The sequence below is a fragment of the Centruroides vittatus genome, unplaced genomic scaffold (genome assembly GCF_030686945.1).
Source record: "Centruroides vittatus isolate TY-2023 unplaced genomic scaffold, ASM3068694v2 scaffold_861, whole genome shotgun sequence".
Lineage (NCBI taxonomy): Eukaryota > Metazoa > Arthropoda > Arachnida > Scorpiones > Buthidae > Centruroides > Centruroides vittatus.
This window is the reverse complement of record NW_027122718.1, coordinates 8,933,277-8,948,297: the sequence shown is the minus strand read 5'-3', so window position 1 is coordinate 8,948,297 and position 15,021 is coordinate 8,933,277. Positions and strand designations below refer to the sequence as shown.

The 15,021-nt window shown below is 32.3% G+C and overlaps 1 protein-coding gene across 1 annotated transcript in view; it reads left to right on the top strand.

The window, feature by feature from the left end:
* The first annotated feature begins 5,545 nt into the window (after nucleotides 1-5,545).
* Nucleotides 5,546-15,021, top strand: part of LOC136989955 (OTU domain-containing protein 7B-like) — a 30,432-nt gene continuing 20,956 nt past the window's right edge. Inside the window, 3 exon segments of the mRNA XM_067288264.1 lie at nucleotides 5,546-5,593; nucleotides 5,675-5,795; nucleotides 12,515-12,606. Of these exon segments, the coding sequence (XP_067144365.1) occupies nucleotides 12,534-12,606 (73 nt within the window). The 5' untranslated portion in view covers nucleotides 5,546-5,593; nucleotides 5,675-5,795; nucleotides 12,515-12,533.

Genomic DNA, 15,021 nt, shown 5'->3' with positions numbered 1-15,021 from the left:
GGTGACGCCGATATAATCTTTTTTAATATCCAGTTGCAAGTTTTCATAGGAAATTCTATACACCCCTGCTTTCTCCTCTCCTTTTATACTATCCTCATCATTTCTCAAGATCTTGTACAAATTTGGGGCCCTTCTTAGAACCATTTTTGATTCCTTTCGGTCAGCAACCTCTTTCATAACACTACTCATACTCTTGTGGCTGTACGCCATATTTTTGTACATGTATTTTAGATTTAATTAGTTTTAATAATTTTCTCTCCTTCTTAACCCTTCTTTCTAACTTCCTTTGTTCATTGTTCTGGCTTCTGGGAACGCGGGCTTCCCACTCCCCACCCACCAGGGGGTCGTGTGGAACAAAGAGTTCGAGTGGAGGACGAGTAAAATCTGGGTCACGAAGGGTCACTTTTTCCCCGGCCGGACAAGAAGAAGCACGGACGAGAACGGCGAGCTCGTGAGACGGAATTCTACGAGGGCCGAATGGAGAGCCGTGAGGTGAGGATCTGGATTTTCGAATCAAAGACCCCGAAAGGAAATTATAGTAGAGATATTTGAAACGTTGACGAACCCAGAGACACGGAGAATAAACCACCAGCCGGCATCGGAGTTCAGCGAGAACAAGGGTACCCCACTGTCCTATCAATTCTTCTCACTTCCTACTTTTATACTTTTCTATCCTTTTAGGTTTAAGTTAGTTAAGAATCGCGCGGGTTTTATTAGTATTGTAGGGCAAGTAGTTGCCAAGAAGGTAAGCTACTTGGGTTATTGTTACAATCGGACAATAAGAGAAATTGGACTGAGGGAATCCAAAAAGAACTTATTTGTATATATTATTAATCGCGAAATTAAATTCGTTTTAATTGAATCCACGTGTCTGTGTATTCCTATCGCGCTTCACACTTCACACACTCATTGTAGGCAAATTTCATGATTCTAGTGGGAACATTCTTAAAGGTCCTTTTTTTTATGTTCGTTTCATACTTCTTTATGTAGGAGTAGGCTGGAAGAATGCTGTTTGAATGCGAGGGATGCCGAAAGTCTACCCTCAGCGTGGAAGTTCATGGTTAAAAAATTTGCTAGGAACTCAAACCGGTGAAAATTAGTAATTTTGTTAGAGGTTTTATGTTATTTTTATTATTTGTATTTTATCTTAATTTATCTATATACTTATTTTTTTATATGTTGTTTCGTTGGTTTTTTGTTCCCTTTTAAAATTTTTGATTTAAATTTTTTTGTATTCCATTCATGGAATGTATTCGTTCCAATTTCGTTTTCGACCTGAAGATGGCTTATAAATTAGGCTGAAAACGTTTGTTTTTTGAATTAAATGTGTTTCTCGGCAACGGAAAAGGTGTTTTGTATCTGTTTATTGGTTTGCTGAGTACTTTCTGATACTGTAAAATTTAACTTTGTAATTAAGCTCAGTACATTGCTTAGGCTTTCTTTTTTTGCCCAAAAGCGCAGATACTGCTGAAATTTCCTCTGCTAATTCTACCCATTTATGTCAACAGAATCACCATCAGTTAACCGTGAATAAAAATTCATTTATAACACAATATACTGTATTGTATTGTTTTATTTGTTGTAAGGATATATCTTCAAGTAAACTCACTCAGCAAAATGTAAACCACATCACAACACCTTAAGTTGCTGAAAAATTTATTAAAAAAACGTAACTAACGTTTTCGGCCAAATCTATTGGCCATCCTCAGGTTAAATGAGAAAAATAAATATGTTCTAAAATATATCAATTCGAATACAAATACAATGGAACGAATTCAAATACAGTACAAAATTAACGGAAGAATTATAACAAAATATGTATATACATGTATAAAAAAAAAATTCATTATAACAAACTACAGTATACGTATAACTCGTATATATATAAATACACTCTAAACAACAATTATAACATTATATAATAATATCGTATATAATATACGAAGAAATGCATAAACAAAAAATCAAGGCATAAATTATGAACTTTCAAAAAACGGTTAATGCTACCTTAGGTAGCCAAGATGGCGGCTTGTATCTGATTTCAGCAAGGAAACAGTGGGACGCACGTTCTAACCTAACCTATTCTAATAAATTACCATAATTATTAGCAACCAAATTATTAGAATAGGTTAGGTTAAGTTAGGTTAGAACGTGCGTCCCACTGTTTCCTTGCTGGAATCAGAGACGAGCCGCCATCTTGGCTACCTAAGGTAACATTAACCCAAAAAACTTTTTAATTAAGTACTTCCATGCAGATGGTAGCCCTTCAGCATCCCTTGCATTAATGCAGGTATCCTGTAACATTAAGTCATGGAAAGTTCGACCGACTCAACAGGCCATGAATAAAAAAATCGCTTATTCGATATAGCGTTCAAGTTTGCACGAGTGCGGGCATATTACAATTCAATAATCCGATACTGTTTTATAAAACAGTTAAGAAGGGTGACACCCACGGTATGACTTGGGGTGACACCACGATATCCGCCCCGGGTGTCACTTATGCTAGCTACGCCACTGCGCATGCAGTAGAGATTATTATAGTGTGTTATTATTGCAATGAATAAAATGTTTCTTTTATTTACAATATTTTTTCCTTCAATTTATGTTCCCTCCTTTTCATTATAAAAAAGTTGGTCACCTTATAAATATAAATTATAAAAATACATTAAAAGGCCGTTGTAAATATTACAAATTCAAAATTATCACAGGTGATGTCTCACAAGTGTAATAGTTTCAAAATCATCACTTTCTTGGCCTTGGGAACACTAAATACAATTTACTAAAATTGACTTTTTTTTTACAATTAAAGTATTATAAATGTACAGTGATGGATATATACTCACAATAAACACTTCAGTTGAACTAGCTGAAACAACTGCTACACGACAGAAACACCGGACTAATATTACCCACTACCACAGTTTGAGCTTTACGGCTAATTTGTATATTTATACACACATTATTACGCCATTAATTATTAATTTATTTTTGTTTTTATCGATGAAATCATACCATCCTCCTGGGATTGAATCTTTCACTATTTCACAACCTTTAAAATTACAATGTTTAGCTACATCTGAATTATGCATATTATATTTGATTGCGTTTATATGTTCTTTCACCCGTATTATTAAACTTATGTTTATCTTATATATACCATTTTTTTCAACACTACAGTTAAATCTATAGAGTACGTTACTTTTTCTAAATCATTTGTATTTTTTTCTACTTTATTCAGAACAATATATTTTTGTATTTTGTTTCTTTGGTCTGGTATTATTACTATATTAAACTTTTTAAATTCATTTTTTAGTTTATCAAACATGTTTTTGACACATGTTAATTTAAAATATTTGACTGAACTTTGATTATTAACTTTTTTGCTATTATTATTATTATTATTATGTTATTTCAAATATATGCCTCAGCCAGTTCTCAAGAAGTTTCTTTAAGTAATTACAGTCAAACCTGTTTTTATGCGCTCTTTTTATGTGCGATTTTTATTTGTGCGATTTTTTTAATGCGAATTTTTAATTTGTGCGGTTTTTTTGTGCGATTTTTTATTTGTGCGGTATAGTTCAAGGTCCTAGAATATATTCTAGGACCTTGGGTATAGTTGGCGACTAGTCTCGTGCGATTTGTCATGTCTCACGTTGACTTATTATAGCTAAATAAACTTATTATAGCATAAATGCACTTATTATAGTAATATTATTGCATGAATATGCGAAAAATGAAATAATTTACTTTTTAAGTCAACAAAACATCACCTGGACAAAAATATGTAAAACAGACGATAGACCAGACGATGCAGTCAAGTGCTGACATCTGTTGTCAATGAATTCTATTTCGTACGGTTTTGAGTTATTTTCTATGTGAGACTTTTTTTATGCGGTCCCTGTTGACCGCATAAAAAATATTTTTTAAATTGTGTTGCGAAAACTATTTTTTATAGCCCCTCGTGAAGTTTCGTGCGATTTTTTTATGCGTTTTTTTTAATGCGGTCCCTATCCACCGCATAAAAACAGGTTTGACTGTATTTAATAAAAACATTTTAATAACATCAATAATTTCATTATTTTTATCATGTTCCAATGTAGTTCTATTCATAATCTTTTTTTGTACAGTTAATAAAAATATTTATTTTTATATAAATCGTGATTGCCGAGCGGTCAAGGTGACAGCTTACCGTTCTGGTGAACTCGGGATCAAATACGAACGGGCCGAGAAATCCCCAGGAATTTTTCGGGGGTTATTCCATCTGGATATGTCGGCCCCCGTTTCTCGCCATCCAGCTGCACGCACCATAGTGGGCCTAGCCGAACCCATAATGGGTTTGCTAAAAGAATCCTTCTTAGTGCTCCCAGGCTGGAAAAAGTAAAAAAAAAAAAAAAAAAAAAGCCACTCTGAAGATAAGATAAAATACATCTGTTCTAATATAATTTAAATTTGTTGTTTTCGCCAAATAACATAAATTATTTTTGTTTTTGTATCCTTGTGTTTATTGTTTTTATACATTTTTCTTTTTGTAATTTTTGCATTTTGTTCAATAAACTTATAATTATTATATTTTGTATTTCATTTTTACTTACTGATACGTTTTTATAAAGTGATTTTTTTTATTGGGGAGGGGTGTAGGGGCGACAACTAAAGTTTTACACACGGGTGCCAGACACTACTGGCACGCCCTTGGTCACAAATAGTTCCACGCTCAATTAGTTATTACTTGCTCATTATGGCCCATAAGAATTAAATGATTTGGATGACTGCATTACAATGTCAAACACTACATTTTTGTCAAAATTGATCAAAATGGATGAGGAACATAAGCGTGGCCTCAGGGCGAAACAGTGTCAAAACTCTGAAAAAAAGACTTGTATGAAATCGGTCAACATGGATGAAGAATTAGAAATTATACTCTCGGTTTATAATACGCTCAAAAGGATTCTTTTAATAATCTGTCATTGTTAAATTGATCCATCTTCCCAAAAGTAAAACCATTTCCAAGTTTCTATCTTCTAAATCGGCGGTGTTCAAACTTTTTGATTGGCAGACCAAATTGCGCATAATTCATCATAGGTAGGTAGGTCACAAAATATTTGTGACTTACCTACCTATAAAAGTGGATGTATATTCCATATATGTACGTACTAAAAGTAGATCTAATTCTATCACTAATAAGTAATGTATCAAATATGTTCGCGGACGGATTAGCGTATGCCGCGGGCCTTAATTCGGGCACTACTGTTCCGAAAGAAACATAAAAGCCAGAAGCGACAAAATAAAACAGATAAATAATGAACAAACAACAAAAGCCATTGTTGAAATCATTTTAAATAAATAATTTTGAATGTTTTAGTAGAACTTATCATCCTATTACCGATCACATATATAAAAGTTAATATTTATTTTATAAATACGTTATATTAATAATAATAAAAAAATTAAAAAGTTTATAATAATAAAAATAATAATTTTTAAATGAGGATTTTATACTTATTTGAAATAATTTTTGACTAATATTTTCGTAAACGAAAAAAAAAGAAAAAAGAAAAAACAAACAGTTAGGGTGTGCTGTACGAAAATAACCAAGGTCGGCCATGTTATGATTGAAATATTATACCGATGCTATATTAGATTTAGATAAGCTATAATGGGATAATATATTTTACAGGTTTATTTTACTAGGACTACAATGCACGTAGACTAAATTTTAAATCCGGATTGTTTATTATGCAAAGGAACGAGTCGATACGAATATTTAAAAATAGTCGTCGTGGATGTCGTAATATTTGGTAAGTGTTATGCGAGAGAATATATTTCGTTTTAAAGGCTGTAACTGGTATATATATTTAAGGTAATAAGGTATTATGATTTATACGTAAATCAGTGTTTCGAGGTATTGCAGTTGCATCAATTGCTTTGATTTTTAATGACATTTCCGTTTCAAGTCTACTGTGACATTGGACTGTTTCCTCTCATTTATACTGAATTTTATTATAAATTCGTATTATGAATTGAGAATTGAAAGATACCTGTTGCTGATGACAGCGTTATTTAAACCCAAAGTGGTTTTTATATTCAATTTTTGAATTTTAATTATTAAAATTGGAAGTTTTAGAAATTATAACAGGTAAATCTATCGTGATTTTTCAACTAATAAAAATAAATTACACTGAAATAGTTTATCAGTGTAATAATAAATAAACTGTCAAGATACAATTGTTTTTTGAAATTAAAAGATATTATAATTGACTTTAAATTCTGAAAATAAACTTCAATTTTTAATTAATAACAAACAAAACTTGAATTTGATTTGAAAAATGTCATTTTGAATTAAATATATCACACTAACCTTATAATGCTTTGCAGTTATTTTGTAATGTATCGCAAACATTTTTGGTCCACCCTAGGACCTTCAGGTGGAGTTCTAGAGAAAACCTTTTTTGGTGCGATTCCTGTTCTATTCTATTTCCGACACGTTCTATTTTCTTTCGAATTTTCTTTATAAATTTTAAATTTCTAACCGTGTGTGTCTGCGTTGGCTGTTAATTTAAAAAGGAAATTCGAAAGAAAATAAAATGCGTCAGAAACGGAATAGAACGGGAATTGCACCAGAAAAGGTTTTCTCTGGAACTTTGCTTGAAGGTCCTAGGGTGGACCGAAAATGTTTGTGATACGTTACAAAATTTACTGCAAAGAATTATAAGGTTAGTGTGATACATTTATCGGCACTTTGTTTATTGGATGGATTTTATATTTTGAATTGTGACTGGATGAAGATATTGCTTACTGTTCCAAGAGCCTCGTTTTGAATTTGTGTCGGAACCTTGGGAATTTTTTTTGCAAATTGTCTGACTCTGTCGCGCTCTTGGTCTGTTTATTGATAGGCCGGTACTTGTTACAAGTACTGTTTCTGTTTGTAAGAGACAACATTGAGATGAAGCCATTTTGTACTAATTATTTGCATTAATAAATCACTTATTTTCTTGAATTATTTTTTTAATGCATTTATAAAAGAAATTTATTTTTCCTTTTATTAGTAGAAAGAATATTAAGCTTCTGAATTCTAAAATTGTTTATTCTGATTAAAATTAACTTTTTGTCTTCTAGTAGATGTTCAGGCATTTAATAATAATTGATTTATTCAACATTAATCATTGTATGCTATACTTTTAAAGAAGTCAGTCTTTAATATTACTAAAATGGTTTTTGAGATGAATCTTTCATTTGTCAGATCAAGTTGACTCCATTTCAAACTATTATTTTCCATATCAAACAATTGTAGAATGATATTTAAACTGAGTGTGTCAAAGATTTAATTTATTCAATATAATAGGGTAATGGCACCAGTAGTTGATCATTTAAAGCTGTTTTGACTTTGATATTTTTTGTTACAATGTGTTGTAACAAAAATGCAAAATTCATATATGAAAATAAAGTTTGTTCTATAGTTGTCATGGAAAGAAAAAAAAGATTTTTCATTAGACCTTTGTTTACATTATGAAAAAAAATTCACTGGCTGTTCACCCAGTAGTCAATTAGCAGGCTGCACAATTGTTTATGGTGGTTGACAACTGGGTTTTCTGTCATCGAGAGCCTGAGAAATGTGACAACTTGAAAGGATGAGCAAGCTCAATAATAGGTATTTTGTAGAAAATATGCAACTGAAACAGAGTTTGCATTATCTTCTAAAGACCTGACAATAACTCACTACGTGGTTAACTATCAGAAGGGGTGTTGCACAATAATTCTTCCCATCATTGTGAGACAACCTGTTGTTCGTACATGTCATTGAGAAGGGGATCATCTCATGATGCTTTATGTGAAGATAGTTTCAATAGACTAATTACACATGGCTTACATGCCCAACTACTGGAAGTGGTTGGCAATAGGAGTCCCAGCTGTATTTATCAATGATTTCTTCAAATTTTTGAATTGTTAATATCTGATTGAAGGTGAAATGTTACTTAAATAAATAATACTTAAATAATATAAATATACTTATTTGATCCTTTCATATACTTGTCGTTAAAATAAATAATCAAAATAAATTGATTGTCTTTTGTTATTACAAATTATTTACTAATTAAAATAACCTACAGATTGGAAACAAGTTTATAAATTTATGTTTACATGAAAACTCTTAACTAAAAAGAGTAAAAACAGCCTAAATGTGTAAAATAAACATTTAGGCTGTTTTTACATAAAACTTGTATACCCTACACTCTCTGGAACCTGTAACCGGCACGTAACGCGTATATATTGTATATCGTGGGTGACAAACGTTTTCAAACAAGCACATTGCTCTTCTTCAGGTCAACTGGTTAAGGAATTCCCTGGACGGAGTGTATGTTATTCGGTGGGATCAGGTGTCATTCTGCTGAAGTGGGTCATGCACTGCAGGTGCATGACCCGCTTTGGCGGAATGACACCTGATCCCACCGAATAACATACTTGATCCCACCGAATAACATACTTGATCCCACCGAGTAGGTAGGTGCGAGTTGGCATCTAACAGGGATTGCCAGGCCAGAGATAGACTCAGCTCTTCCTTCCAGTTGATGACGTGGCTACCTAGCCGGCATTATAGATGGCTATAGTTTCTAGCCACCTGAGATGTTCCTGGTGGGATGTGTTTACGATGACTGTAGCTTTCTCAAATCATGCCTTGACCTCAGGATCAGATGCAAACGTGGCAAGGGCTGTGGTGAGTCTCCCGTGCCAGATTATCGCCTGGTGTTCTCGTATACGAGTGTTTTAAGGGACGCTTGTTCGAATCGATGTATAACAAGTCTTTGTTCTGTCTGTTGTCCCTGATTGGGATAGAATAGATACTAGGGGAGCCTGGTGCAATCCGGGGCTCTTTTTTATTCCGTAGGATACGGAAAATCGTAGGACATCTGTATGCTATCTGTGTGTTATGTTCGTTGGCTATCTCCTTATGCACTGTCTTAAGGTATGGGTTAAATGTGATGGAGAGCCTTCCCGAACCGTCTGGCTGCAAGTCGGCATTACTATTTGCAGTGGAGGCATGCTTTATGCATTGGTGCCATTTGACCAAGTGGCGTGTCAGAGTCCAGAACCCGTGCTCGGTTGCTAACTTTCTAATGCGGTCTAACTCAGTTGCCAGGGTTTGTTTGGTTGATGAGTGTGAGAATGCCCTTCTGACTAGAGCGTTAAAAAGCAGCTGCCTTGTACGAGAATCTTGTTTACATAATGTGTAAATAAAACCATCTTGTTACATAAGTAAATAAAACCATGATTAGTTAGAAGTGTCTGCACTTCTGACTAATCATGGTTTTATTTACTTATCTCACTTAATGTTATCAGTTAATTATTAACATCAGTATAGATGAATCCCAAACTGATTTACAATAATAGATTCTACTGCATGTGGTTTGTAAAATCACATCAATATTATTCAAAATATATTATGGGGAGTCATGAAAATGAATCTAATTAAATAGTTTTATTAGGTAAAATTATTCAAATATTTAAATAACAGATAAAACTGTGTAAAATTGATTAAGAAATCAAAAACATGATGCTTTTCATTTCTTAATCACTGATATCTGTGTATTGGATTACAGAAAAATTAAATTAAAATATTTTTTTAAAATTATGTTCTGGACATGTGAAATTGTTAAAATTTTGGGTATACTATAGATTACTCCCTATGGAATTTCGTGTGTTTGGGTATATATCTGAACTCAGGGGACCGAGACGAGTTCAACGATACTCTACTTTTGGACCGGAGACGAAAAATAAAAAAGTTATCATACTTTTTTCCAGCGATCGCGCGATGATAGGGAGTCGCGTCGCTCTCCGCTAAGTCGGCCTCGCTATCGCGATCTGGAGTCCCGTCGCTTGCCGTTAAAATTGCCTTTAGTAGACGTTTCTCCCTCTTTTTTACTTTGTTCAAGAACTACCGTGAATCGATCACTAGTTTAGCACATGGTGGCGTGTGGTGGCGCCCATACGAGAGGTCAGTCAGGCCGCCATGTTCGCTGCCATAAGTAACATTAACCGAAGTGGCGATCGCGCGATGATCGGAAGTCGCGTTGCTCTCTCCGCTCTCATATCGCGTGTTTAACCCTCCGGGAGATGACCGTAGTCTGACGTCACGGTTTGCAGACTTTACCGCAAGATGGCAATACTAGCAACTATGGTGCCGTCTGCATGAGAGCATTAAAAAAGTATGGTAACTTAAAAAGTATGATAACTTTTTTATTTTTCGTTTTCGGTCCAAAAATAGGGTACCGTTGAACTTGTCTCGGTCCCCTGAGTTCAAATATATAATCAAAGTCCTGAAATTCCATAGGGAGTAATCTATAGTACACCCAAAATTTTTGAAAAAAATATTTATTGGGAAAAAAGTTCTAATAATGTGAAAAGTTCAACATCACCCCCTTGGGTCAGGTCTGATACCATCTGTGACTTTTGGCCCACAGGAACCTTTTGAATAATGTGTGAGTGGCCATGTATGTGGGAACTTAGGGTAAGGGGATGGAAGAGGAAGTTGACAGAGAAGGAAGTAATTCACTCTACAATGTAGATAACAATTCAACAAACATTTGTTTTCCAATTTAATGTTATAACAAATGGAGTGAGTTAAGTTTACAGTTTACAATTTCATGCATGATGATAAATACCTTTGAAGTTGTGATCACTGGCTAGCTTGGGTTTTCTGGAGAGTGGGAGGAGAGTCTTTCACTGCTACTGAGAATCTTAAGTCTAGGTAATAATCTGTGATATTAATATCCAGAATTGGTCATAACTGGTTCAAGTCAAATTGTTATGTAATCCAGAGTGGCTAAGGTCCGGTGGAAATGACTAGAACCTGAGAAGATCAGCGATGGCAGAGTACTGCGACAGATAATCACACTGAAAAGGTAGACAGGCAAACCCTCACTTTTCCTTTTATTTGGTTCTCACCCCTCTCCATTCAGGCTGCTAGTCCAATCTCTGATTTTTGGCAAAAGTTTCTTTGATGAGTAGGTTTTTGCTGGATGATATGTCATTTATGAAGGAAATGTTGTCAAAGAGAAAATCTCATGTACTTTCTCTGTGATATTTGTGATCTTGGGCTTAAATAGCTTTTTTTCTCTTTGAACAAATATTAAATTCTCTAAATTACAAAAATGCTAGCCCAGGTCCTCACACAATAATAAATGTTCTATTTTTACAGGATTTAAGGTTTTTAATGTTAATTTTTTGTTTATTTATTGTAAAACAAAAACATTTCATAAATGTTGAAATTTTTTTTTAAGAAAAAGTTTCATGATAATGGTTTATTTTTGCTGTAATTATGTAAGGAACCAACCTTTTTTATTTTACTCAATTGAAAGCCTTACCTTCCTAATCTCAGTAACCTATACAAAACATTCTATATTGAATACTTAAAGTAGTTTGTTTGAAAACTTTGCTCAACTATATTTATTTTCTATTGTTCATTTATATTTTTGTACTAAAAACAATTTTTAAAAATTACATTCTGTCTTGATTTAATTTCTATATATCTAATATTGCATTCACATGTGTTTTAATTTCATAAATAATGGTTTGTTTGTTGGTGTGATTGTGTAACATGGAGTTATTTCATTATTTAGAAGAATTTTATGACGACCTTAAACTGCCAGTTTGATGGTTTTTAGAGTGTTATATTTTACATGAACAAATGCAAGAGCAAATTGCAAAAAGAGAGTAAATTTAATTATGGTCTAATATATATTTTTAAAGAATACTATGTAAAACAGTCCATGACTTTTGTATTTGATTTTTAATGTTGGCCAAACAATGCATGATACTTAGAGTTATAGAACTTTTAAAAGAATTTATTTTTATTCTGACTTCTCATGTCAATACAAATGTTAAAAATGCTTAATAAAATTTTAATTATAATTATAGGTTTACATTTGTTTTAATAAACACAATTGTAATAAAATAAAACTTTCTAATTATACAATAAAATATTTTCAATGTATTAAGATTATGTTTGACATAAAAATAGAGAAAATCAGAGATGTTAATGAATCCAAATTCAATATATATTTATTTATTTAATTTACCAAATGTTCAATGTTATCTAAGTTTATTATTTGCTAAAGTACCCAAGGTAGCTTCAATCCACATTATCTTGGATAATCAGGAATCTACTATACTCATTAATTTTGTTTTGATTTCTTTGAATAATTTTAGCAGATTCATTGTTGATAAATCTGTGAATCATAATATTGAATATTTCATAATTCAACAAGAAAGGTGTTTCATCTGTTTTTTAATGAGAATGTAAATTTGTCAATATCAATAAGTATTACCTTATGTTTTCTGTTGGAAATACATGCAGAATAACTGATTAATATCAAGTAATTTGATTCTTCAACAGTAATAATGTATTAATTCAATGTATCTTTTCCTATCCAAAATCTTTAGAATTGCAAGAGATTTAATTGAATTTTATTGTATTTAGATTTGTATCATAAATTTAGTCTTTATCATATATTAATTTCAGGTAATTTTAATAATGAAGAATGGAAACTATATTGTCTGAATTTATTGCTCGTACTTCAGCTGAACCTGGATTAGCAAGAGATCTTTTAGAAGGTAAAAAATTAGTTATTAAAATAAATTATTAATTACAAGTGTAATATTTTTATAGTACCACATTTATGTATAATAATTTATTATTTGATATTTATTAATATGGATTTACAGCAGTTTGATACTTTTTACAAACATATGACTTCTGATAAAATCAATAGATTTTGAAATTGTTGAATTAAAAAATTTCAACTTTCTTTTATTGATAGTCATTTTACAGGCATACCTTGCTTTACAGCATTTTACTAATATGGCACTTTTCAATAATAATGGTGTTTATTTTTTTGTGATTTGTCTTTTACTCTTAAGGATTTTTTTGTATTTATTATTATTATTTTCATGGTTTTTTTAAGGCCTGATGCTGTTGTATACCTAAATGATAGTGTAAATATTTTTAAGCTTTTAAATGTACTGGCTGTGATTTGTTTTAAGGTTGTGATTGGGAACCTCACTTGCCATAATAGTAACATATAGAAACATCACTAAATGATTGTCTAAATAATCGGGTTATAGCCGGATTATTTAGGCAAATATTTGGCGATATTTCTATATACGCATCGAGCTTTGTGATGTTTGTTATATGCCCGAAGTAGGATTTTCATTATTTATTTATTTTTGTTTTTGCCTATTTTAATTCTTGTTCCATTAACTCTTTAAAAACAAAATCGGCTTAAAATAGCCTTATTCATTCAAAACAAAATGGAAAATTGGTCAATGGAAAAGTGATTTGACAGGTTTTAGTATACAAGTTCCCTGCGTAGTCTGAGGGGTAAAAACAATTTAGTCTTTAGTACATGAATAGAAAACATTTTCAGTGCTTAAAGAGTTAAAAGAGCTTAAACATCTGGAGGATATAGCTATAAAACATTGTTACCAAAAACACCTTATCCATAATTTAGTTAATGCTTATTCCAACAGGGGCACTCGTTCTACACCCACTAACAATACCAGTATATCACAGATTGGGAACACTCACAACACCCGCATCATTATAGATTATAACCACAACATGAGAAGCTTATATAAAAAAATTGCCTGTCAGAAAGGTGATAGATTAATGTATAAACGTGTTCCCACTATCTATAATATCCTCAGAAATGGAGAGGACAACACCGACATGCTTAGAATACCAGGAGTTTATAGGATTCCATTGAGAGACAATAGTTTCGAATGTGATCTTGAATACATCAGTACCACCACATGATCATTCAAAATAAGGCTTGTGGAACACAAATATGATATTGATAAAAGAAAATACAATACCGCTCTAGCCAGGTATGCCACAGACAACGAAGTTCAAGCTTATCTAGGCAAAGCTTTCATTATACGGCAATCTAAGCATGATGACCAAATCAGGACACTAGAAGCTCTCGAGATACTCAATCTTGAGAGCTTCTGAAAAGAGGGGCTGTTGCATCGACTTCAAAGATGAACAACAATTATCTTATGCCTGGCAACCTTTATACCAACAGGAACAGTCAATTTAAAAAAATTATTTAAAAAATTTTTTTAAATTCTTGTTTATGTTTTTTCAAATAATCTTAAGGATGTTCCATTTTCTGCATTCCATTTGAGAACGCTTTAACCTGAAGATGATCTATGTAGATCGAAAACGTTTGTGTTTTATCTGCATTAAACTATTCTGGAATTGTACTTTTAAGGTTTAGAGGTGTACTGTTTTAATGCCTATGTAAATAGTCTGTTTATGCTAAGAGCTTGCAAACAGAAGTTATATGTTGTATTGTTTCTGGCAGAATGTGGCATTTTCTGCAAGAGTCATTTGTTAGTGATGTTTCTTTCCTTCAGGATGTATTTTTTATAGTTTTTAGTGTTTATGACCTGATCTTGAATGGCAGCCATAAACCTCTCAGTCTCTCCAAACAGGCAGCTCCTAGTCAGCCAGTAGTTTGATGCAGTTTTGACAGCATAGTCCTGAACTAGGTGTAGGTATGCCTGCCATCAAGAGCTTTTTAGGCTAATGGCTACTTAATATTGTGTATATTATTTGTGTATTGAGCTATGTCCAGGTGTTCAGTGTTTAAAGTATGTTGTTACTGTCTGCCAGAGTTATAGCTTATTATTATTATTATAATTATTAATTTTATATTTATTTTAAAGTTTTAATTCCTAAAAATATCATATTTTAAGACCACATTAAAAATTACTGCTTTTTTATTTATTTCTTTTATTATCAATTTTAATGTATACTAAATACTAGAGTAAATTAAGAATTTAATTTACTGACAATAAAATATTCTTGATGATTCAAAATACTGATGCCTGACTAACCAAATATTAATGTGATGCATACTAACAAGTTATGTATATGACTTGTTAGTTGCTATGTGTATAGCAAATAAATGTTTCTCAACAGCCAAAGGTGTTTAGTGATGAATTATTCTTTCTGCTGAGTATGGG